General features: G+C 36.5%; 2 protein-coding genes across 2 annotated transcripts; one reads left to right on the forward strand and one right to left on the reverse strand.

Moving 5' to 3' along the window:
- The first annotated feature begins 4,284 nt into the window (after positions 1–4,284).
- On the forward strand, positions 4,285–9,673 carry LOC136839859 (uncharacterized). Its single transcript, XM_067106190.1, has 5 exons — positions 4,285–4,411; positions 5,222–5,436; positions 6,480–6,644; positions 8,203–8,309; positions 8,445–9,673. Exons 1-5 carry the CDS (start codon positions 4,378–4,380, stop codon positions 8,647–8,649), a joined length of 726 nt encoding a protein of 241 aa, XP_066962291.1. The 5' UTR covers positions 4,285–4,377; the 3' UTR covers positions 8,650–9,673.
- Positions 9,674–14,812: 5,139 nt separating this feature from the next.
- On the reverse strand, positions 14,813–24,568 carry LOC136839860 (probable glutamate receptor). Its single transcript, XM_067106191.1, has 10 exons — positions 24,525–24,568; positions 22,990–23,080; positions 22,343–22,501; positions 21,012–21,103; positions 19,770–19,924; positions 19,042–19,256; positions 18,573–18,737; positions 17,494–17,600; positions 16,214–16,374; positions 14,813–15,349 (listed from the first exon to the last, which is right to left on the reverse strand). The coding sequence occupies exons 1-10, from the start codon at positions 24,566–24,568 to the stop codon at positions 15,216–15,218; spliced, it is 1,323 nt and encodes a 440-aa protein (XP_066962292.1). The 3' UTR covers positions 14,813–15,215.
- Positions 24,569–24,837: the final 269 nt, after the last annotated feature.

The raw sequence follows: 24,837 nt of genomic DNA on the forward strand, positions 1-24,837 counted from the left end.
TTCTCTCGTCATTTCATCTTGAAATGCACCAGCACTGACAGATTAATTAGCTGGTTTTATCTGGTAATGTAAAATAAAAAAGACTTGAACGTAAGCATTACTGTTTCGTAAGAACCAATCTTAATTACCGGGTAGAGAAGCATTACAAGACAAACGAACAGATGTTGAGTTCCTTCAGAACGACGAAATTTACGTAAGACAAATATTCCTGTCCGCCTGAAGATCGTTGGTTTGCTGTCCGTGTCCGGTGGAACAAGTCATCTAGACAGTTATACTTTCCTGTCTGGTCGACGGGTTCTGCAGACACGGATTGACTTTGGCGTCTAATCGGTCTTTAGATGGTTATGGATTTTTCTTGACTGGTTGTACCAGGTGAAACGGAAGCGGCACATATATTCAGTGACTGATTTAACCAAAAAATTCGGTCTCGGAAAATTTGGTATTGGAAAACTTGGTCTCGAAAATTTGGTCTTGGAAAATTCGGTCTCAAGGTACTTTTCTACAACCGGAATTCAAATAACTTTTGGAGTTGTTTATTTGTTGATGTCTTTACATTCTTTGATATATTTATAGACTGCCAATAAAAAGGAAATGTGTTAAGTGAAATAATGTTAGAAAAAACAACATGGTTGTTTATCCTTTGCATTGTAAAAAATCATTTAGTTTCATAAAAGTTTTATCATATGCAGCTTCAGTTTTGTCAGGTAATAATATAAACACGAGGAAAGACTTTCCCAAAGACATTAGCAAATATAATCAGAACTTGATACCATCTATTTGGGGAAACTTTAAAAGCACCACAATTCCTAAGCAGAAAGAACTTTGCAGATCGTGAAGTCCCTTGTCTGAAGCAAATATTAAAATTCTTTCGCCATCGTCAGTTCCACTGTCACTTTGCAATAAAGGTTGACCACCACTCAAAACACGAAAGATCTGAGACACTTCAAATCCAGTACGAGTCAGTGGTAATGGAGGTGTACCAAAAGCTTTATTCCGCCAATTTCTTATCGACCTTGAAACCCTTGGTAAATTCAGTATTTCAGTTCTTACATTTTCATCAAGTTTATTAACAGTATTCGCTAAAATCGTCCCCGTGTAGCATTTCGAGCTTCTACTTTGGCTGCTGTAGTAGAATCATTATGAGCAACGATTTTCACATTTTCACCATCTTGGATTTTCAAGCATTGCACTTTTTACGCATCTAACACCGCCGAAATAGTCTCGTTTTGTTGGCACTACACATATGAAAGTCATGTAATTATCCTCATCGATAAATTTTTATTCTCCTCTTTCCGATTGAACGTACTTTGTAGCCATTCTTATCGGTAATGTAACTGAAATTATAAGTTTTCATGAATGGTGTCTCGTAGAAATAATATACTGATGATGATAACTACTAGCTTCGCTTATCTGATGTTAAACTTACAATTTACTGAACAGAGCTAATTTTCATACATACAGCTTAATTTTGATGAACTAAATGCTGCAAGACCCAGTTTTCTGAGACCAAATTTTCTGAGACCCAATTTTCCGAGACCCAATTTTCTGAGACCAAATTTTCTTAGGCCCAATTTTCTGAGACCAAATTTTCTGAGGCCCAATTTTCTGAGACCAAATTTTCTGAGACCCAGATTTCTAAGACCAAATTTTCAGAGACCCAATTTTCTGAGACAAAAATTTCTGTGACCCAATTTTCTGAGACCCAATTTTCTTATCTTTTACTGAAAATTTTTCCTAATGTATTTGTACGTTTACAATAAATAAAATATTAATGAATTTTACATAAACTTTTTTAGGTTTCCTTTGTGCTTTGAAAGCAATGTTAGAAGAATTGACATTATTATTTATATTATTTGATGAAGTTTGACATTAATATTCAGTGCAGATTTTGAGACCGAACTTTCTGATACCAAGTTTTCTGAGACCAAGTTTTCAAGACCTAAGTGCGTTTTAATAAAAGCGAGTTAAAATTATTTTTTTGAAATATTTTTTTGCCATTACTTTATGATACATGAAAGCTGAATGCACTCCGTATTTTAAAAGTTCTTATTACACGCATCTTGAATCGGCATACGCAGTATTTTTGTATGTTACTTTGGAGTAATTTCTTGAAAAATTATAACTTTCTTCAGTTACTAAGTCAAGTCAACGATTTGCAGGAAATAGCGTTCACGGGCCTGGGACTGGCCATTAATCATCACAGGTCTAAAGTGATAGATTTCTCCGAATATCTTTACATTGACGAATGGTCGGCTGCCTTCAAGAGACCTCAATATCAATCAGATATTGTGGGATTTGTGAAACCGTTTACAGCAATGGTGAGGGAAGAAGAAGAAGAAAGTTTCTGATCGTTATTTTGCACCTATTATTTTTGTCCCTTCAGCTTACGAAGCACTGTATTGTATTCGTATTTCATTCAATGACTTTTTCGCTTAAGAAACGTAAAACGTTTAAATTCTAAATCTAAAATTTGTTCTTCATCTTCGTTTAACTTGGTTTCTTGGCTGTGCGGACTCTGAAGTCCGAACGCTCCAAGGATTCTTGAACAGAGAGCTTTTCAGATTAAGAAAAAGAGCTAAAAACTTCATTATTCTATTAATACGATTTTCCTAAACATCTCTCCTAGGCGTGGCTGGCAATCCTGACTTCTATGGTCATCGTTGGAATCACATTTTTTTTGGTGCAGTGTTTTTCTAACGCGGTGACCAAGTACAAAAGGTAACTCTCTCTCTCTCTCTCTCTCTCTCTCTCTCTCTCTCTCTCTCTCTCTCTCTCTCTCTCTCTCTCTCTCTCTCTCTTTCTAGCATTCATGAAACCTCTGAATTACTAAACGATTGTCTTTTGAGTAAGATAGCTGTTAAGATAAAACCTTCTGCAGTGAACATGAAAATGAAAAACTGTCTATACAAGTTCTGGTTAAAGCGATGGTTTTGAAATGCGTTAAACATCAGAAATATAGGATTACAATTCCATTTTTCACTATGTCTATGAAGAAACTGTAGAAAAACTTCCAGCACTTGTTCACAGTTCTTTCGCATCTTTTTATCAACTGTGTGAACTGTGTATGCATAAATACGCACATTTTCACAAACTCGAGTGAACTTTGACCGAGGGGACTAAGTAATATTCGAATTTTATCATAATCCTTTCGATGTTTGATCAAGAAGTGGCTTCGTTTCTAGACATGTTTTTCTCATAATGGCAGAACTCGTGGGAATTTAGAGGAATGGTGCCCGGGCCGGACTCCGAAAGTGCCGCTCCATTCCCGTGCTAAAAAGTACTAAAGTGGTGAAAATTAAACGCACATTTTAAGCCTTAACATCTCAGTCGTTAATTTTATTTCATAAAACTGAAAAAAAAACCCTACGAACTTTGTTAGAAGCGAATTCGCTAATAATAACATCAGAGTCCAACATATCGCAAGGTCTGACTCATAGTTGGTTGATCTCAGAGTCAATAAATCGCTGTTCAGTGTTCCGATCAGACGAGATATGCTAGAAAATCTAGAATTATGCCAGACCAGACCTGCTCTAAAGATGCCAGAGTGCCGCCGCCCCCTGGACAGTAACGCCACTGTTTGTAGTAATCCGTTTGTGCGTATGGAATTGGTTCAAGGCCACTGCGCGAAAGATTCAAGGGACTTCTATCACTGACGAAAGAACAAGCAATCTTATCTCAGAAATGACGAACTATAGTAATAATCAGTCTTTTGTTTTGGCTACTGATATATTTTTATTTGGCCTGTAACTGATAAGAATTATAAAAGCAAGTGTGTTATATGTCGGTATCCCAGAACGTTGTGCTTGCAACATACCTACGCAGCTAGGATTATGTAGAGAATGCTCGCACGCATATGCACTATCTCTCACGTACCCATAAACTCTCTCTCTGAATATGTAAATATATATATATATATATATATATATATATATATATATATATATATATATATATATATATATATATATATATATATATATATTATATATACACGCAGTATATATGAGGCGCGCGCAAGTGTGTGTAGATATGCGCATATGTGTGAGGGTGTGCGCATTTGTACAGAACTGACACAAGTTACAGAACAGCAAAAATCTCTACAATGGCCAAGTCCTATTACTTGTCATTGAATTACGAAAAGAACTTGCAAACACCTGGCTTTAGTGTTCACAAAACCAGACGCTATAGTCCTGCAGGCTTTAATGACGTCCGTAAGAATTCAATAAAACAATGATAAATAAATAAATACAATGTTTGACCGGTGTTACTCCCAACAGGGTTGCTGCTACCAAGGAGGACCGCTTAGATGTCAAACTAAAACTACCGGAAGAACGAATTTCCGGAGCGTCGTTCTCCAAAGATTCCTTTTATGACGCGATGGAATGGACTTTGGCTTCTCTGCTCTCTCAGCGTAAGCATGTCGCGATATTTAGAACTTTCAGTTCCTGGGTTTGTAAGCGCGTAACCACACAATAGCATTTACACGCGCAAAAACGCATAGGTCTCTCTCTTATGAATGAATTGTGTGCATATGTATATATATACATATATTTTCATGAAGCTGCAAATGTCGCTTAATATCCAATTCACGCTACTTCGGGAATATCCCCGATGGGGAATTATCACCGATAGGGGAATTTTTTTAAATGATAAATGGATCAGGGATATTCCTGAAGTAGCGCGAATTGGATATTAAGCGACATTTGTAGCTTCATGAAGCATATAAATCACGGTGTGATAAAATTTCATATATATATATATATATATATATATATATATATATATATATATATATATATATATATATATATACTATATATATATATATATATATATACTGTATATATACTATATATATATACACACACATATATATAAATATATAAAGGAAGCCGAGAAAAATCTTGATGTAACGAATGAAAATTCTTTTACGAGCATTCCAGTGATGGTTATTCATTCCTCTATCAAGTCTCTTCTTATCAATTTATAACATTCTCCAATAAAATAGCTATTCTGGAATGTGGTGGGAATAGGCATTACCATTTCTGCTGTCATCCCACAGATGCCAATTTTTTCCTGCGTATGACACGGATTTGACAGTCTCAATGCACCCCTTAGAGCAGCTTTCCAGATTCTTTTATTTATCTATTCATTCATTTATAGATTTATCTCTTTATTTATCTGTCCATTTATTTATTTACTTATTTATTTAAATTTTCAGCTCTTCCCGGTGACCTGCCAGGAGCGTCTGTGAAAATAATAAGTGGAATATGGCTAGTCATCTCTTTAATACTGGGGACTGTTTATCGGTCTAATCTGAAGGCGATGCTGATTCTTCCAACCATCAGCTTGCCATTCAACAACCTGGAGGAACTTTACAGAAGTGGTCTCCCGGTGTGGGTACCGACTGGCTCTATCATGCATAATGCTGCAGTCGTGAGTATCTTGTACACTTAATCAGTACAGTAAAAAGGGTAACGTGAATGAGCAGTTGGCTGATAAATGAAAGCACACTGTATTTCGTGGAAAAGAATACAGTGGTTTTTCTGCTAAACGCGCTGTGATTGCGGTTATTTAAATGCAGAAGTGCAATTGTTTTTTCCTTTCTTACATGATAATATTCTCAAGCCAACTTTTAGATCATTTTAATTTGTATTTCGTTCCCCATTTCGTGGAAAAGAATACAGTCGTTGTTCTGATAACCGCGCTGTGATTGCGATTACTTAAATACAGAAGTGCAATTATCTTTTCCTTTCTTGCATGATAATATTCTCAAGCCAACTTTTAGATCATTTTAATTTTCATTTCGTTCCCCAGATTTGTCTCCTCGCTAAAAGATGAAATATACTGTGAAATCAGCTTAGCATTTATTTGTTATGTAAAAAAGTAAATTAAAGATCCCTTATCTAAAAAGAAGGAACTGCAGTTTCACTTGTTCTGAGAACGGCTTCACGTAATCGGTAAGAGGCGACACCCAGATCTTGGCCGTGACAAGCTGGAGAAATACTGGATCATTAGCCAACTTTATCTAAAAGTGATTCATCAATTTTGACAATAATCAGCAGAGGACTGTGAGATCTTTTCAGTCACTCTTGTGTACCCAGTTCCTACCACCAGTTCTGGTCTCTCTCTCTCTCTCTCTCTCTCTCTCTCTCTCTCTCTCTCTCTCTCTCTCTCTCTCTCTCTCATACGACCAAATATCCTGTCTCGTCCATTTTATCCTTTTTCCCGGAAAGAAAAAGATGCAGTAAGCATAATAAACTGGTAAAAATTAAAGGTATAAGGTGTTTTTAAATTATGAGATCAAGGACGATTACGTAAATCCGGGGACCGTTTCTCTTTTGTTTATGCCCTATTTATAGGTGTTGAGTTATCTATTCTTCCAATGCCTTAACAAACATAGGAAAATACCTCCTCTCGAGAACCTCGGGCAAAACCGAGAACTGAAATTCGCCCTTGAAAACATCTCATCCTTTCAGGAATCGCCAAGCAACTCGACCTTGGGCCGCTTAAGGGCACGCTTCGTGGGCGTCGATGCCCCAACAGACGTCCCGTGGGGCATCAGAGGTATGTCAAGTGGGCAATTCGTCTTCGCAGCACCTCTTTCTGGCATTGTGCAAATCATACACACCGCGTTCAGTAAGGTAAGATACGTAAATAGAAATTGTCAGAAAAGAAAGAAAAAAAAAGTGCAGAGATCTGAGTTGTTTTTGAGGACATAATTAGCATCGCTGAAGATGAAACACATCCCACAAAAGCGATCTACATTTTATATTGTATGTTGGGCTTAGGTTACTGTAAGGGTGCTATGCGAACTAGATTTATAAAATGAATACTCGTTTTATAAATCTTTGCAGACTAAGCACAATGATAGTAAATAATATTGACAACGGTACCAAAATGATGCTTATTTGTATGGTTAGTGTTATTTAGTTTATTACTGTGACGTTTTGACTACCAATGATTAGCTAAAAGCACATTTATCATTTTGGAAAAACAATTTAGCCATTAATTTAGTAATAGTAAATTTTTAGTTTTCTGCAAAAGAAAACTATTGAGATCGCTATTTGTCTGTCCGTCCGCACTTTTTCTGTCCGCCCTCAGATCTTAAAAAATACCGAGGCTAGAGGGCTGAAAATTGGTATGTTGATCATCCACCCTCCAGTCACCAAACATACCAAATTGCAGCCCCTAGCCTCAAAGATTCTGCATTCGGAGCAATATCGCAATAAAAATATTCACTATAAAATTGACTTTCTCAAGTGCTTTCAAACACTTGAGAAACATTTGTAAAAGAAAATTATATGTTGAGGAATTGTCGTCATACAATGCTAAGCTTTGAAGCACTTCCTATAATCTGCTTTATATGAGACCTTTTTGGTGTCACCAAACTAAAAGTTCATCTGTCATTTTGAACGCTGGAATGAAGTTAAGAATAACTGAGCTCGTAATCTGAACTTGGCATTCATTTTTAAGCTTTTTGTAGAATTCAAATTGACAGTTATAGTTTATTACAGCCTGCTGAAAAAAACTGATTCTGCATGGAAGAAAGTTGCACGATGTGGAGCCACTAATTAAAGTAAAAAGTAAAAAGCATATTTCTCTAGGCAAACACCTCCCTCTCCTCTTCGCCAGATAAATGTATATATCTTGAGTAGTTAGGATTTAACGAGCGTTTGTTTGTTGTTTCCATTTAATTTCAGCCATTTTGTAACATGTCTCATGTAAATAATAAAATTTTGGTTAGAAATCGGTGGCCAGAGGTGTGTAGAGTAAGAGGGAAGTCACACTATAGGCTTCCATCTCTCTCTCTCTCTGTTTTTTTTTTTTTCATAATCATGAACCAACGACAGCTCCAACTTCTTGCTTGCAAGCTGGGTGACAACCTTCCTACACTCTTGCTTAATTACGCCTGTTCTCATGATATATTCAGGAAGAAAGCAATGAATTTCACGCAAATTCTACAGTACGCTTAATCACTCAAGTCAAAATTGCTCGAAAAAGCTTTGGAGCAAGTTCCGACAAGTTTGAACTAAATGTTACCTTGCAGATCGTTCTCTCCTTGTATACACAGGGATGAAAATAGTGTAAATGCTTGTCTTGGCATTCACGGAACCCCTAGGGCAATCATTGCAGAAGACAGCATAAACTGTCATAAAATGAAGTCCAAACCGACATCTCATGTTTGTCTTATCTTTCCAGACGGGAAACTGCGCGACTTATGTCATGTCCGAAAGCTTCTTTAAAACGACCTTGCAGTGTATAATGTTTCCCAAGGATTCGCCTTGGAAACCGAAACTTGATCCTTTGTAAGTGCCTGTTGTTGTCTAGAACAACTCATCCCCGTTCCAATATAAATGATTAGATGATATCTCCATTTGATTTCAGTACAGTTCAAAACCTTTCACTGCCTCTTAGCTCTTCTTTTTAAATCTCTTGGACAGGATAATTCGTCTACGCGAATCGGGAATCCTGAATCACATCTACAAAAAGGGGGTTTCCAATGCCACCGAGTGCCTCAAACCCGTTAGCTCCCAAGGAAACACTAACTTGCGGCCCATGGATCTGGGTGACTTCTACGGAGTTTTTCTGGTATACGCAGGAGGTAAAACAATACAGGTTTTGAAAGACTTCAAGAATCTTTACTAGTAATGACACATCACTTGTTTAGTTAGGATGTATTCTTATAAAATCTACGAGCGCTGAAGAAAGCGGTTAAATGATGAATATAGTAACCATGTTTACTTGCTATTCAACAGTTAAACTATGAATATGGCTATGACTGTTGTAGTGTCTCCTTTAGGCCGGGTTCTGTTAAGAGGACACGCCTCAAAGCTATCAGAAATGTCAGTGAGGCAAGTCTTATGAATGAAGTTCAGGATTCGTACTCAATGTGCTCGAAAATGAGCACCTTAAGAACAAGAGTTTTTTTTTTTTTTTTTTTACATCGGTCCAATACAATCGCTTCAAACCTTGAGATAACTAAGTAAAATTCAAAGTACCGGATGAGCCTAATCTAAACGCTGAAGGATCAGCCTATCGTGTCCAGGGCTGAGCATGTAAGGCATAAAGTTGACAGGTGAAGTTAAATTATTATTATTATTATTATTATTATTATTATTATTATTATTATTATTATTATTATTATACTGAGGGTTATGGAGAATGTTTTCTGCTGTTATTAAAATACAGAACATGTAAGACAATAAATAAATCTCATCGAGAACAAAGATGATTGGTGTCAGCCCGAGAGGTCTAACTTTAGAGAATGAACAAAATAAAGTCGCCGATTATTTATTTAACTCGTCGTGTAGCTTTTGTTGAAAGTGTGAAAAATTAAAATCCGGAACACCGAATGCCCGATGAAGCTGTTAAGAATACATGCCACAGGTTTCTTAAAAAAAAAAAATGTCGATATATCAGAGCACAAAACGTTAAGGTATTTCACGTTTTAACGGCGTTTTTCATTGCAGGTATAATGGCTGTGGTCGTTTCTTTCATCGCAGAAGTTATTCTTGGTGGCAAGAAGGGGGCGCAGTAGCTTCACATACCCCTGACCTTGACTTGGACTAGTGAGAGGACATTCATACCCCAATCGGAAATTCATGTTAATCTGAAGGTAAAATGGCCAAGTACTGTCGGCGTATTTGTGTAATCTATTACAGTTTGTTAATCAGTTTTCAGTGCCGAAACTTAAAGAGAATTTTTAAGAGTCGCTTGTACAGTTCGGCTTCACTGTGACATGTTCATATACTTGTTGTAAATAGAGAAAAAGAAATTATATAAATAATTTGTAATGGCAGTTTAAGAAGAAGCTGACATTCAAAATGTCGACTTGGTTTTTCGGGTACATATGACAATAAAGGCAATGACAAGCAGTTGCGTTTCTTTCCCAGGCCGATTTCTAACCTTTCATCGATGCCATTTGAACGTTACGCCGATCTGGATGCTAGCACAACTTCAGCAAGAAAATAATCGAAATAGATTCAACTGATCGGAGCGAACGATTTTTCAATGTTGATGTTCAGGGATTCCTGACCATCATCCATGTTTCAAACGAGCCAGTTCTTTTTTAAATAACGGCCAGTACTAGCTGCATGCTCGATAAGCATCTGTAAGGGCGTGAACACGCGACTGGCAACCGCCTCCAAGAATCAATGTTCAATACGTACTGGGGTCCATCAGCGTTATGTTCACCTCAAAAGACATTAAAATGGAAGCATTAACTGGATGATTAGCACCCCTGTCCGTGGAAAATTTAAAAAAAAGGCTGTATAACGATCATTCATACTTGACAATGCTACCCTGCTTCTGACGCCAATTATAAGTTTGAAATTTTCACTACATGTAGAAACCACTCATAATTTATTATTTAGAAATTGTACCATTCTGAAAATCACCAAAATCAAAACTGAGATAACCCACATGCTATGATCAAAGTCGTATTCTTAAAAAAAGATACCTTTGAACTCTCAAGAATTCTGATGAAAGTTGAAGAAACCGCTGAACTTTTAAAGCAGCGAAGTTGTGTAATGTGAGATCTTGTGAGGGAGGAAATGAATACATCATAGATCAGTTTTGCCACTAATTATCAAAAAGACTCAACAGCTCCTACTTTAGTATACTGTTATTTAAAAATGCAGGTTGCTACTTGCATTAACTGCCTGATGACCTTTTAAACATTTCAGGTGCTATATAGCAAATACGATCAAACACCTGATTGCCATGGATAGCTTTGGCAAACGCTGACATTCATTACATAATCGCATTCACTAAACTAATGGGTATTAACAATTGATTCCAACTCATATATCTTCACCACCTCATTATCTATGTTAATGCGTATTTCACATACTCAAAGCCTTGTTGGTGGATACCACTGGAAACTCATGTCTTGATCATGGATAGCATCCCAGACTCACTGGCTGCGTTCATGAATAGTTCCACAACGCACTGTTCAAGGAAGCATCGAAGTTCCCGCTTATGCTATGACCAGCCCCACAAACCACTGCCCTTATTCAAGGATAGTATGAACGTTTCAGTGCCTTGGGATCATGAACAGCATCGTAATCATTGCGCCGATAATACCCTTTGCTCACCGTGTTCAATGATAGTCTGACACTATTTGATAGGGTTCGTGGAAAATCAATTTATTGCCCAGGTTCCTGGATGGCATCACAAAACTATTGCCAGTATTCAAGAGTAACTTTTCAAACTCACTGCTTGTGCATGAGTATCAAACACTGCCTGTGTTTATGAGTAACAAACTCACTGCTCGTGTACATATAGTAACACTCACTGTGTTCATAGAGTCAAACTCATGTCTTGTGTTCATAGAGTCAAAATCGTGTCTCGTTCTTGTGTTCATAGAGTCAAACTCATATCTTGTTTTCACAGTCAAACTCATCTCTTGTTTTCATAGTGTCAAATTTTCATTGAGTCAAACATGTCTTGTTTTCGTAGAGTCAAACTCATTTCTTGTTTTCGTAGAGTCAAACTCATTTCTTGTTTTCAAAGAGTCAAACTCATTTCTTGTTTTCAAAGAGTCAAACTCATTTCTTGTTTTCAAAGAGTCAAACTCATTTCTTGTTTTCATGAGTAACATACAAACAATGTTAGTGGACAATCTCTGTCTGGGGAAAATTTTGCATGGTTTTGATGATTTTCAAGAGATTAGCTACTGGGTAAGTAAGACCAATTATCGTAAATGACTGGTACATTCAGGGAACTTCCTATAACCCCTATAACCAGAAATTTTCGGTTGCGAGAAAGGAGATACCAAGTTCCAATCCTTTGAAAATTCTATTAAGCCTAACGCCAACTTTACGCTTAAAAAATTTTAACTCGGGTAAAACCTTTATGAATATTGCCAAAACTTGTCTGAATTAACCTGAACACAAACTTAATCCATTTTCAGGAAGCTAAAATTCTAAAGTGAAACCTAACCACAAAGTTAACCCAATTTCAGGAAGTCATAGTTCTAAGGTAAAACATACCAAGACGCCAGACCGGGTCATAAATTTAATTTGTTTTAATGATGAATATTGCCATTTGATACATAAACATTCTTAATTTCCTCTAACCTTAGGGAGCTTCTGCAAACTTATCTGAGTGGGAAGTAGCCAAGCACATTTAAATACCCAATACCTATCTCGTTCAAAACCACCCAAGAACCTGCATAGTAGGTCATACGACCTACTATGCAGAACATGGGGGCTCCCCCACCCCTCCAGGGGCGCCTCCCCTAAAGGGGTGGAGGATAAGGTATATACTGTTCAAGAACAGTATATACAAATTAAGTAAATTACAAAAAATGAACAAAGTAAATTCATGACAAATTAAGAAATCAAATTACAAAAATAAAAAAAGTAAATTTATGTCGAAGAAAATTTGACAAAAAATTGGGCTACTTAAAACTACCAGGGCGAGAAAAAATACATCCAACATACCTGTATGTAGGAGTGAAGCTCTACCGTTAGAAAAGGAACTCGAAGTTAAACTCGTACCAAAAACATCCTGGAAAAGACAAAAGCTTTAGAGCTGTGCGTAACTTAACCTCGTAAATTTTGGGCGTTTGCCCACGTCAGATTATGGGTAAACGCCAACAGAAATAGTCATCATGACTGCCAAAGATTTGTACGAGACTAAACAAGCAGCAAGATTCGAAAATCCCCAGAACAAATATACAATATTAGCAATAATGTAGCAAAGTTCCCGTGTTACCTTGCAGAAGCCTGAGGTTTATTGTAACTTGGCCAACAGAGTGACAACAGTCGATGGAAATCTCATGCGCCAACTGTAGTCTAGTCGTCGCGTGATAAATGTTTTTTTTTTTTCGTAAAAACTTCACAACAGGACCAATTACACTGCGATAAATTAAGGAGGAGTTGAATACGTCACTCCTGAGGAAAAAAGGATTGCTTAGCAAACTCCTGTTGAAAGTCTACCTCCCAGAACGACGTTACAGCCGAAGGTCCGAACTCCGAAGTTCAAACGTCTGAACTGGAACGATGCTCAGATGCTGTCATTTGCCAAGGACTCTAAAGCCTAGTAGTAGTGTCTTGCTTCTGGGAACATGACCGAATGCGATCTGTGAATAGCGTTGAAATCGCTAATTTTGCAAGTATTATTTTTATTTCCTAATCCCTTCTTTTACCTGTCTTAATGATGATTAGAGTTTCCTGAGCGTAACTCGTAATTTCGTTTAGAGCCCACGAAATAATTGGTAGCATAAGCCTGTCGCATATTCCTTTTCATCACTTTGATGAAATAACTTTTAATCCGCGTGGATAATTTGTCATAACGATATAAGATGAAATATTCTATATATACGTATATACATATACATATATATATATATATATATATATATATATATATATACTGGATATATAGGCACACTAAAACCAAGGGGCTACCAACAAGTCTCATGGGTCATAAAATACTTAGCTGCTATCAGGTGAGTCACTGTTATGTTGGGACTTCACTAAAAACATCTCTTATGCAAAGGAGTGCAGCCTGCAAGGTAAATCCCTAGGTACTGTCAAGTGCTTGGATCCCACCTTCGTTTGTGACTTTTGTGAGAGTCAGTTTGTAGCCCCCGCCCCCCGCCCCCGCCCCCTGCCTTTCTTCAGAGTTCTGTGTTCGGTCCTGAAGGGAATATTTTAATTATTAGTTTAAGGCCTGTTTAAATATATATAAATATATATATATTTAATATATAATGTGTATATATATATATCCACACAAATATATATATATATATATATATATATATATATATATATATATATATATATATATATATATATATATATATATATATATATATATATATAACTGTCATGAAGTTGGCAGTTAGTAAAGCCCAGCCACCCTGAGTACACAGAAAGACCCGACTTTGGCCCTTTCTAACTCTAGAAATATTCAACTAATAGGGATGAAACTCTGGCTTTAGAGGTTTCCCACTAAGGTCTCTAATCGTGCCAAATTTCATCGAAATCCGTCCAGCCGTTCTGGAGATCCAGATATCGATTTTTGGCGTTCAGGGTATGTGGTAGCGGGTGGGTGTGTGGGTGAGGGACCTAACATATTTGTGGATACTTAGTTTTTCTGAAAGCTCGTCTTCTGGAGTTGTGCCTTTCGTCACTTTTTTGCCCGTGATTTCTTATTAATCTCAAACGTCCTGTTTTTAGATCGTGAAGTTTCTTTTCCCTTAGAGTTAGCCTCTTTTATGTGTTACTGATATTTCACGTATCATATCATTATTTTGCTTTCTCTCTTTGTTGACTTCACTCATAATGAACTGCAGTTGGGTTTTGTCTGGAACTATATGTGGATTTTTAAAGGTATGTTTGTTCTCCAATTTGTTTGTTTTTTTTTTATAGATGTCAGTGTTGGCGATCAGTAGTGTCACAGTAAACACATGCGCCTCGGCTATTGTCAACACACCAGTGATTTCTGAACCACCAAATCCCCACCTTCAAATGGCCCACTGCAAGTTACGTGGCATCTAGACGGTAACCCAGATGATTTGTGATCAGATGATTTCCCACGATGCCAGAGGTACGGTCATCCTTCCCAGTGCTTTAAATGACCTTTGTCTTGTCGGATGTCGAGTTTTCCATATTTTAGTCTGATGAGCCTTGAATGTAGCAAACGAAAAATAGTTTTTTTATAGAAATTCAACGAGGCACTGTGTGTTATTTCTGGCATGAGTAGGATGGAAGAAACGAATCAGATTCTTGTACAGATAGGTATAAAGAGTAAATCTACCAGTTGTTAAGCTATCCATTTATTATGTGACAAAAAACAATATCTGAGCAGTTTTCTAGATGAATCAAATACGAATTGGGGCATAGGATTCATTATACCTTTACTGCGGAATGATTGTCAGCGCTAGTTGTATCTGGTGTTTCTTACAGAACCGTCTTGTGCCATGGCTGGAGTCAACGAGCAGGTAGTGACTGGATTACTTCTATAAACTAGCGTTGCAGATTAGAAAACACGTGGCTAAAAAACAAAAAAAGTTAAGGAGAAAATTCAAGCATGCCCGTGCTCATTTACCATAACTTTAATAAAACAAATGTTACTTCGATCTCGCCAGGATTTAGAAGAATATATTTGTCGCTGGAAAGCTTGGCAGCAAGACACTATAGTTGCAGAGGCCAGAAAAACGAGCTCGCGTGACACCCACTAATCATCCATTTCATTTTTTATTTACGTGTTATCTTCTCAACCAGTACATCCAGAGCATGGTTCCTCCAGGCCTTAGATGTCTCGACTTCCGTCTTCCTTCTGTAACCCAAAAACAGCTCCGCTGCGAAGGACACCAGGACTAGTACTATGCCTGTGAGAAGAAGACGAAAGATTGATGGATCAATCTCGATTCCTTTCTGTTTAGAATGTTCTTATAATTCTGGTGGGCAAACATGAATGAAAATGAGCTACTTTGGCAGGATTTTTCACTGGAAATGAATGAATGAGAAATTTTGGGTGATGGAAAACCGTAAACAGGGTTATTTTAGGTGCGTACAGTTAAATGAATAGAATTTTATGACCACTGGAACGATTTGGTTTACTACATATTTGTCAGAAGAAAAAACATGAATTTCACTTTAGTGTTCAGAAGAATATAATATTTTCAATTCGAGTTCATTTAAAGAATTTTCAACTGTCTGAAAGGCTCGAAAAAAATAGTGTTGTCACACGATGTGGTCGAAAAAATGGAAAAAGATAACTTTGCAATATCACCAAAATTATCCAGAGCAGGTTTCGATCCGAATTAAAAATTCTTCAGAAAATGGGAGAATACACTATAAACAGGGTTTCCGAAATGCCTATCGAGGTAAGCAACACTTATATAAATCTGTTTCCTCACTGGACACAAGTGAAAGCAAAATTTAATTTAAAATTTAGTCTTCGGATTTATGAAACACGGTATCGCATAAGAAAGGATATCTGTGAAGAACAGTATTTTGGTCATTTCACCCCACTCAGTACAAATATCATAGGAAAATCTCCAAAAACTCTTTGAATTATTTTAAAAGAGATTGCGTGGTCACCTGTAAAAAATAAATAACTAGATAAATAAATGAATGGAAAAAATAAAAAAAATCTCCAGAAACTCTTTGAATTATTTTAAAAGAGATTGCATGGTCACCTGCCAAAAATAAATAAGTAAATGAATAAAAAAAAAAAAAAAAGATTTTACCTGCACCAAAAACGCTGAACACTCCGTAGAAGTCGCCAAGGTCTAATGGCCGTAAACTGGTGTTGCTCGTAGAACTGACTGGCTTCAGGCACTCTGTAGAATTCTGGACACCTTTCAGGTAGACGTGGTCCAAGATTCCTGACTCCCGCAGACGGACAATTCTTGTGCGGAAAATGACATCGGTTTATTTAGTCGAAAGACAGACAAAATGGTTGGAAAAGGTTTTATTGAACATTCAGATTCTCAGCTATCGTCTTTTGTTCTTATTTTACTTTATATATCTTTTTAGTGGAACGTGCAATGGATTCCTTCTCAGAAAGGGGTAGGTAACCTGTTCCTTCCAAAGGTCAATAAACATGTTGTGACAGTTTTGTATGGTAATTAGTGATATAAGTCCGTACACAAATATACATATATATACATATAATATACATACATTATATATATATATACACTATATGTACACATATATACATAATATATATGCGTGTGTGTGTGTATGCATGTATGTATGTGTGTATATATGTGCAGATTCTACTGGTTGCATTCACTTAATACAAGTATTTCTAACATGTGTGTATGCACGTATGTATGTGTGTATATACGTGCAGATTCCACTGGTCACATTCACTTAATACAAGTATTTCCAACATGAAGCTTAAACACAATGCTATATTAACCAAGATGTTCTGTCTCAGCACAAGTAAAACTCATCTGAGTCCATAGCAAATATGCACGCATTAGCTAAAACAGATTCCTGTCTTTCTCCGTGGTATTGTGGATTACGGAAACCTCACTCAATAATAGGTGGATTCTAATCCCTTGGAAAGGCAGGGTTTGTTCAAATCGCAAGCCGATCCTAGTGATCTAAGTATTCATTTCTAACCTAATTCTCACCACCGGTGGTTTTAGGGAATTTCCTGCCATCTGTTAATAATCCCAATGGTTTACAGGGATCAGCTTACGTATAACACGTAATGTTGAACTTAATTCGATCATCTGTTTCTCCAGCACACCACTTCATCTAAATGTAAAACTAATGATAAGAAAATACTCATATGGACTCCATTCTCTCTGCTGATCTGCTCTTTTTTTTTTTATAAAACTATTTTGTATTCCACTTTCTTTCCCCGTTACATTTTCATTCTGCTATTCAAAGAGACGCCTCGCAGCCACTAACTCAGGGACACTCAGTTGATTTTCTTGGCCCAGTCCAAGATATGCTCTGAGTCTATTCTAAAATACTACAGTCTCTATAACCATGATTAAGCAGGACTTACAGTGGATCAAGTTTCGGCTTCCAGGGAGACCCTTTAGGAAGAAGAATGCACAAAGTCGATGTTTTAAAGTAACTCTCCGCCATTATGTAACTCAAACAGCGTCCGGTCTGGAAAATAACAAGACACTATAAACATCCGACCAAATGGAAGGTTTACTGGACTATTGTACCAAACGTTTTAACTTGACTGAGTCTTAGTCATACAAAGGCTTGCATTCATAATTTGTAGCCAGTTGCAGTACTTCGAAAACAGAACAAGCTTCAGGAGAATGTCACGCATCGCAGTCTTAGTTCTCTGTAAAAGAAAACTACTGTGCCGGCTTTGTCTGTCCGTCAGCCCTCAGATCTTGAAAACTACTGAAGCTAGAGGGCTGCAAATTGGTATGTTAATCATCCACCCTCCCATCATCAAACATACCAAATTTCAACCCTCTAACCACAGCAGTTTTCATTTTCTTTAGAGTTGAAGTTAGTCATAATCGTGCGTCTGGCAACGATTTTTTACTTGTTTGAATTGCACACAAACGAATGAAGCTATATGCAGGTAAGTGGGTAGGACCCCTAGGTATTTTAATTAATGGATTTCATGTTAATGGTGAAAACCCCCCAAAATTATAAAATATAAATGCAAATTCAGCTGCAGAAACTTGAAGAAACCAAGGATGTGTATACTATCAGGTCCATGAGTGTTACATATTTTCCAATATTTGGGTACTCTATGAGCCTGTGGGATAAAAGAATAAACTCTAGCAAATTTCATCTCTTATGGAAAATCTCTGAATTCCAAGAAATTTTCTTTTTATTTTAGTGTGCAATGTGTCTTTTTTATGTATGTATACAGGCATTTTTTTAGTGTTTCTTTTAATGCTTCACAGTACTGAATCTTTAAAGTTTTGCCGCAGTCGCACTACTTATATAAGTTTAAAAAAAAATAGATTTACTCAGGCAAGACGTCTAATTTAAATAAAAATCTTACATCCTATATAAAAAAAAAACATAATTTTTAGAAACAAAATAAAAAGGTGGCCATTGCAATAAACAGTATAGGTTAACATTTGTCACTGTAAAATATGATAGTACCTTAGAGAAAGTGCTGTGAAAAACCTCTGTTATTGCTGATTTGGGTGCTGCTAAGACAGATTTTCCAGTGTTCATTCCATTAATACCAAACGCTGCGTTCGTCGGAGCGTCAACGCAAATGAACTGGTCCCTGATTTGTCCCAGAGTAGAGTTTCTTGGAGATTTCTGTTGGTTCAGGAAAACAACAAGATTTTTTCACTTCAGATTTAAACGTTGCACTCAGATTATCAAAGTAGTGTTGTGACTCTCACAGTTCACTTTATATCTTCCACAATAAGCTGTAGGTCCCGTTGCTGGGTAACCAATTGGTTCTTAGCCACGTAAAATAGGTCTAATCCCTCGGGCCAGCCCTAGGAGAGCTGTTAACCAGCTCAGTGGTCTGGTTAAACTAAGGTATACTTTTCCATTTTGTCGTCATATATATTTATATAGTAGTTTCTTGACCTTGCCTACATATACAGTTGCTTACCAGGGCAGTCTCGTGTAGCATGGCGTCCGTAGGCGTCCAGACGGGAAGACCGGACTGAACCACCTGTTCCAGGTTGTTGAATGGAAGCTGGACTTTGGGTAGGATGAGCATAGCCTTCAGGTTTGAACGGTAAACGGTGCTTAGGATGAGAGTGATCAGCAACCACAGCCCAGTAATGAATCGAACCGTCTCACCTTTCGGAGTTCTCATAATCGCTGTCAGAGTGAGAGTTATTCATGTGATTTATCGCTAACGTTATATTCATTTGCTTTTTAAAGCAGGGATTGCCTAACAGGACCGTTTTCTAGGGGAAAGGGTTGTTAAGGTACTTCCAGTTGGAATTTCATTCTTTTTGATGTACCGCTCCGTTAGAAATTAATTCTGAAAAATGTTTTAGGAATTTTTTCCCCTGGTCCAGAGAAGCCCACGTACATACAGAACTGTTATATTAAAGCTACATATATATATATATATATATATATATATATATATATATATATATATATATATATATATATATATATATATAAACACACGCACACACACACATACAGTATATATTTATGACCATAACAATGACTGGGATGGTTCGGTCAGCGAAATACGGTTAACACGTAGACCGACGACTGACCAACAAAATTCCTGCCCAAGCCTTCTCGTCTTGTCAAGAAAGACATTTAAAATTGGGATGAAAGCGAAGGCTTGCTAACTGGCAAAGCATACCATACCTTGAGAAAGCAGACTTCCGACAGTCCAAAGCACAGCGTCGTAAAACGTAGACGAGAATCTTCCGCTGCTTTCTGCATCGATGCCCGAGTTGTGTTGTCCGCCATCGCTCGAAGCTACCGACCGCTCTCCTTGAGATTCGAGCGATCCGTCCGGCCTAGCAGTACAGTAAGTCTACTGGGTTAGTTACTGTGACTATACAAGAGAATATCATTCATGGCAATGTTTCTTATGGCTACACTTTGTGTCTGAATACGATAGAAATTTCCCTCTTTTCTTTCTTTTCTATTTTCAGATGAAAGTTTTTTTTATACCATCGATATTTCCCTCTATAGATTATTTTCAGTTATTGTCTTTTCCTACATTTTCCTAACATTGTTTTTAGCATTTAACGTCTAACGTTTTAATCGTTTTATCATTTTGGAAAAAAACGGTTAATTTGTTACATTTGTTTCCGCTTCGTGCCTCTGCTTCGGTGAAAAATATTTTATATTTTTTTTCTTTTTCTTTATTACAACTCATATATTAGATCATTTATTTTCGTTCGTAAGGTGTATTTTAATTTTTTATCTCACTGTTCTTACTTGTTTTCTTATTTTGATAATTATTAGTTTACAGTCTGAGATTAATTTTAGCTCCTGATTCTAACTGTGTTATGGTCTGACCTTGTGCTTACACTGAATTTCATCTGGTGTCTCATAGTTTCAGTTATATATCATCGTGAGTTTTCCAACTTTATCTATTCTTAAAAATCCCAATTTTATTCTGTTCTCCTCTCGAGCTATATGGCTTCAGGTTTTCAAACCTTTTTATATCCGTTTTCAGTAATTGTGTTTTTTTTATCGAACATCTATTGTTTCCTTAAAGTTTTCTCATTTTTGATGTTCAGTCTTAATATACCTGATTCAGTTTTGTCATTACCTGTCTCCAGCACCTACTGTTTATACAATGAACTAAGGGACGACAACAGGTAAGTCTAGATATCTGACAATAAATCATTACATTTTTCTTATTTATCAGAAATTTTTTGAATTAAACACACGAATTTACCCATCTTTTGATCGAATCTGTAGCAAAACGAGAATATTGCCTTTCACCTCATTTAAGCAGATATACAAAAAACTATCCCAGAACATGCAATAGAGGAAAAAGGCACTGACAGCCTACAGAAATAGAAGTAAAACAAGTTCGGAGACATTGACAGAAGTGCTGGCTAACTAGTCCTGAGGGGAACGCTTGCTTACCCTGGCAGACGAAGCACGTCATCGGTGATAATCATCAGAAAGAACAGAGTCAGCACAACAGCCACCACGACCAGAAGCACAGCGACCCATGACTGCAAAGTAGATGCGCGTGTTTAACTTACGTCTGTAGATGGGATCTTTATGTTTCTCAGTTCAACTCTTCAAGAACTTTATATTATTTTTTATATCTTTTGGTTTCTTCTGAACAGTAACTTGCAAGGCAAAGAATTCGTTTAATCTTCCAGCTTTCTTGACTTGACAGTGCTTCTATTTTTCTCTGAAGGTATTATACTACGGGAACTTTATGTTTCTCAGTTCAACTCTTCAAGAATTTTATATTAATTTTATATCTTTTGGTTTCTTCTGAACAGTAACTTACAAGGCAAAGAATTCGTTTAATCTTCCAGCTTTCTTGACTTGACAGTGCTTCTATTTTTCTCTGAAGGTATTATACTACGGGAACTTTATGTTTCTCAGTTCAACTCTTCAAGAATTTTATATTATTTTTTATATCTTTTGGTTTCTTCTGAACAGTAACTTGCAAGGCAAAGAATTTGTTTAATCTTCCAGCTTTCTTGACTTGGCAGTGTTTTTCTCTGAAGGGAATATATATATATTTTTTTTTTTTTTGATAAAAGAAGAACCATCAGTGCTGGCTCCGATATTTTCAGGTAACGGTCGTTCAAAAGACCGTTTTCTAGAATGTTTTAAGTTCTTACTGTTTATTTGGGCCGTAAATGGTAACAGAAGGATGTCCTAGAAAATGTGTGAATGATACCTAAGAAAATATAAGGTTCAAATAACAGTCAACCACACTTAGCCTAAAATTTATCTGGTGATCCTTCTTACTGTGCTATGTAAACATTCTATTGGGAGGAAATATACATTTAAAATAGAACGCTTATTGAAATAACATCCAAATATGGACTCATTATAAACAAAGAAAATAGAGAATACGAAACGGACTGCAGAGACAATGAATGAAGATTTATAGACTATGAAAGACAAAGATGTGAGGAGAGGTGAGTAAACAGAGTATATCGCTCCAGAGAACACTTAAAAATGTTTCCATAAAGCAAAAAAAAAAAAAAAAAAAAAAAAACTGCTAGTACGGCAAAAAACTAAAACTTGCTTTAGAATTAAGATTGGGTCAACACTGCTTTTTTCACGATTTTTTTTTCCTCACTCATTAGACAGTCTATTCACACTGTGTGCCTACACTGTACCGTATGTCTATTGTAGAGATCAGAGTGAGTAGTTATTCCCCAAGTAATAGCAATAACGAGAAATTAAGGAACTCTGAGACGGGCGTGTCATTTGTAGCACCTCACCTCTGCCGTGAAAGGCTTCACAAATCCGGCGATGTCAGACTCTAGCTCGGGCCTCTTGAACCCAGCTGTCCACTCGTCCATGTAGAGAAACTCAGTCATATCCACCGTTTGAGCCCTGTCTGCGTTGATGCCCAGAGCCAAGCCCGTGAAGTCGATTTTCTGCGTCAGAAAAAATAACGACCTTTCAAAATTTTAGAGTCGATTCAGTTCTCACATAACATAGGGATGCCATTATGGATAAGTGTTAAATGTGACATGCTTCTTGTAAGTGACAGATCAGTGTATTTTTACTGATTTCCTGACCCTTTGTGACAATCACACTCGCAAATGAAAACAATTCTTCCAGTATTCATACCTACCGGTTAGTAATTTTCCACATAAGCGTGATTTTTCATTAAAGCATTTATCATTCTTCATAGTACCCCACACACGGTTACTTTAATTTCTCCATGAAAGATCTACGCCATGTGATACGTTTTTGTTTCTCTTTATTGTGATGTGACGCATTGTTCTGTATAAGAAGTCACTTGAAGCTTCGTGATGCCACAAGGATTTTCTTCAAGTAGACACCAAGAATAGAAGATGATGATTTAACAGACTGATTCATTTGAACGAAAGAAAACCTTCCCTGGGAAGGATTTACGTACCTTTTCCTGAAGCAATCTTATGACTCCTGTCCACGTCCCATTGCGCAACCTGGCGCCAGCGGCAAGATCCTTCGGCACGACGAATTTGTAACTATCGGAAGAAGACAAGAACATAAAGTTAACGTACCTAACCCTAATGAATTACGTGTATTATGTATACAGCGAGGAGGGTAGAACGAATGTCATTCTCTTGGTAATTCTGACCTGAATGTTCTTCGTTACTTCCGCGAGTTAAGATTTTCACTACGAGTAAATAGTATATGTTTAAACAAGATTCCCTTTGAATATGTCAAATAAATGAGAAGAGAGTAATGTGAATACGTGATAATTACTAAAATGGAGCATATTGTCCTTCCGTTACTGTAGATAAGGGAAAACCTTCCCATATAGAAATTGTAAAAATAATGATATGTATATAGGGTGTTTGCTTATATTGATAATGGCTGATATGTTTTGAAATTTTCATTCTGGTAGCAATCTTACCCTGGGAGAAAATATGTAGAATTTCCAAAAATTACACACACACACACACACACACACACACACACACATATATATATATATATATATATATATATATATATATATATATATATATATATATATATATATACAGATATATATTATATAAAAAAGGTGTCAAGTATTCAAGGAATCTAACTTCTTAATAAAGCCGAAAATAAGTATCATAAGGTATAGAAGAAGGAATCTACCACAGATGACGCTGTTTTCTTCACGATACTGAAAGTGTAAACCAGCATATTAATATGGAAATATATATATATTAATTTATTTATATATATATATAAAATATATATATATATATATATATATATATATATATATATATATATTATATATATATATATATATATATATATATATATATATATATATATATATATAAAGAAACAGATCCCAGTATAGCTTAAGGTTGCTTTTTGTCTTGTGACTGATGACGTCAGTGAATAAATCTAAAGGAGATTTAAGTATGCTGGCAAACTGCAACATTTGGATTAATCTTTAACATGTCTGACTCTCAACAAACTTCAGATTCTCCCTTCTAATTTCGGCCATTTATTTTCCATAGAAAAGATGTAGTATTTTCCTTTTATAAAGATAAATGAAAGTATCCTGTTACTGCTCTCTCTCTCTCTCTCTCTCTCTCTCTCTCTCTCTCTCTCTCTCCTGTGTAATGAGACTACTTACATGCTTCGTTATTGTCTAGAACCTGTATTGACGTCACACAGATAGTGCTAAAAAGCATTTTATGGAGAATGACACATGATGGCAGTTAAAAAAGCAAATAAAATGAAAAATAAAATAATTGAAACTGATGTGTTTAGACAATGGATAAATAGATTTTTAAAAGTGCAAAATACCCTAAGTACCCTTTCGATACATCGACGAGTTTTACTAAATTGACCGAAAATGTCCTTACTGAACTAAATGCTTAAAAACCTTCAGGTTTTCCCAGCATACCCCAAAAAGGACTTTCTTGCGGCATAACGATACAAAAATGAGACGATTCTTACCAGAAGCCGAGGCGTTCAGCGAAGGTGTCCAAAATCTCGAGCATGGTTCCTGTAACCTTCGGGTTTGAGGGATCACCCACCGTTGTCAAATGAGGCATCCACTTCACAGAACAAAAGCGAGAAGGAAAGAAACATGACTGATGTGATTGCTGTGCGGTAGACTTATTAACGATTTCATATTTTTGCTGTTTTGAAGAAGTACCTTGCGATAACAAAATATGCAGTTCATCTAAGAGGCCCGGAGGGTCCATCCTAGTTTAATGTCTGAGAGACCAGCGTGCCACTTAGGTTTTTTTTAAAGCATGTCCTTGGT

This window comes from Macrobrachium rosenbergii, chromosome 6, assembly GCF_040412425.1.
Source record: "Macrobrachium rosenbergii isolate ZJJX-2024 chromosome 6, ASM4041242v1, whole genome shotgun sequence".
Classification (NCBI taxonomy): domain Eukaryota; kingdom Metazoa; phylum Arthropoda; class Malacostraca; order Decapoda; family Palaemonidae; genus Macrobrachium; species Macrobrachium rosenbergii.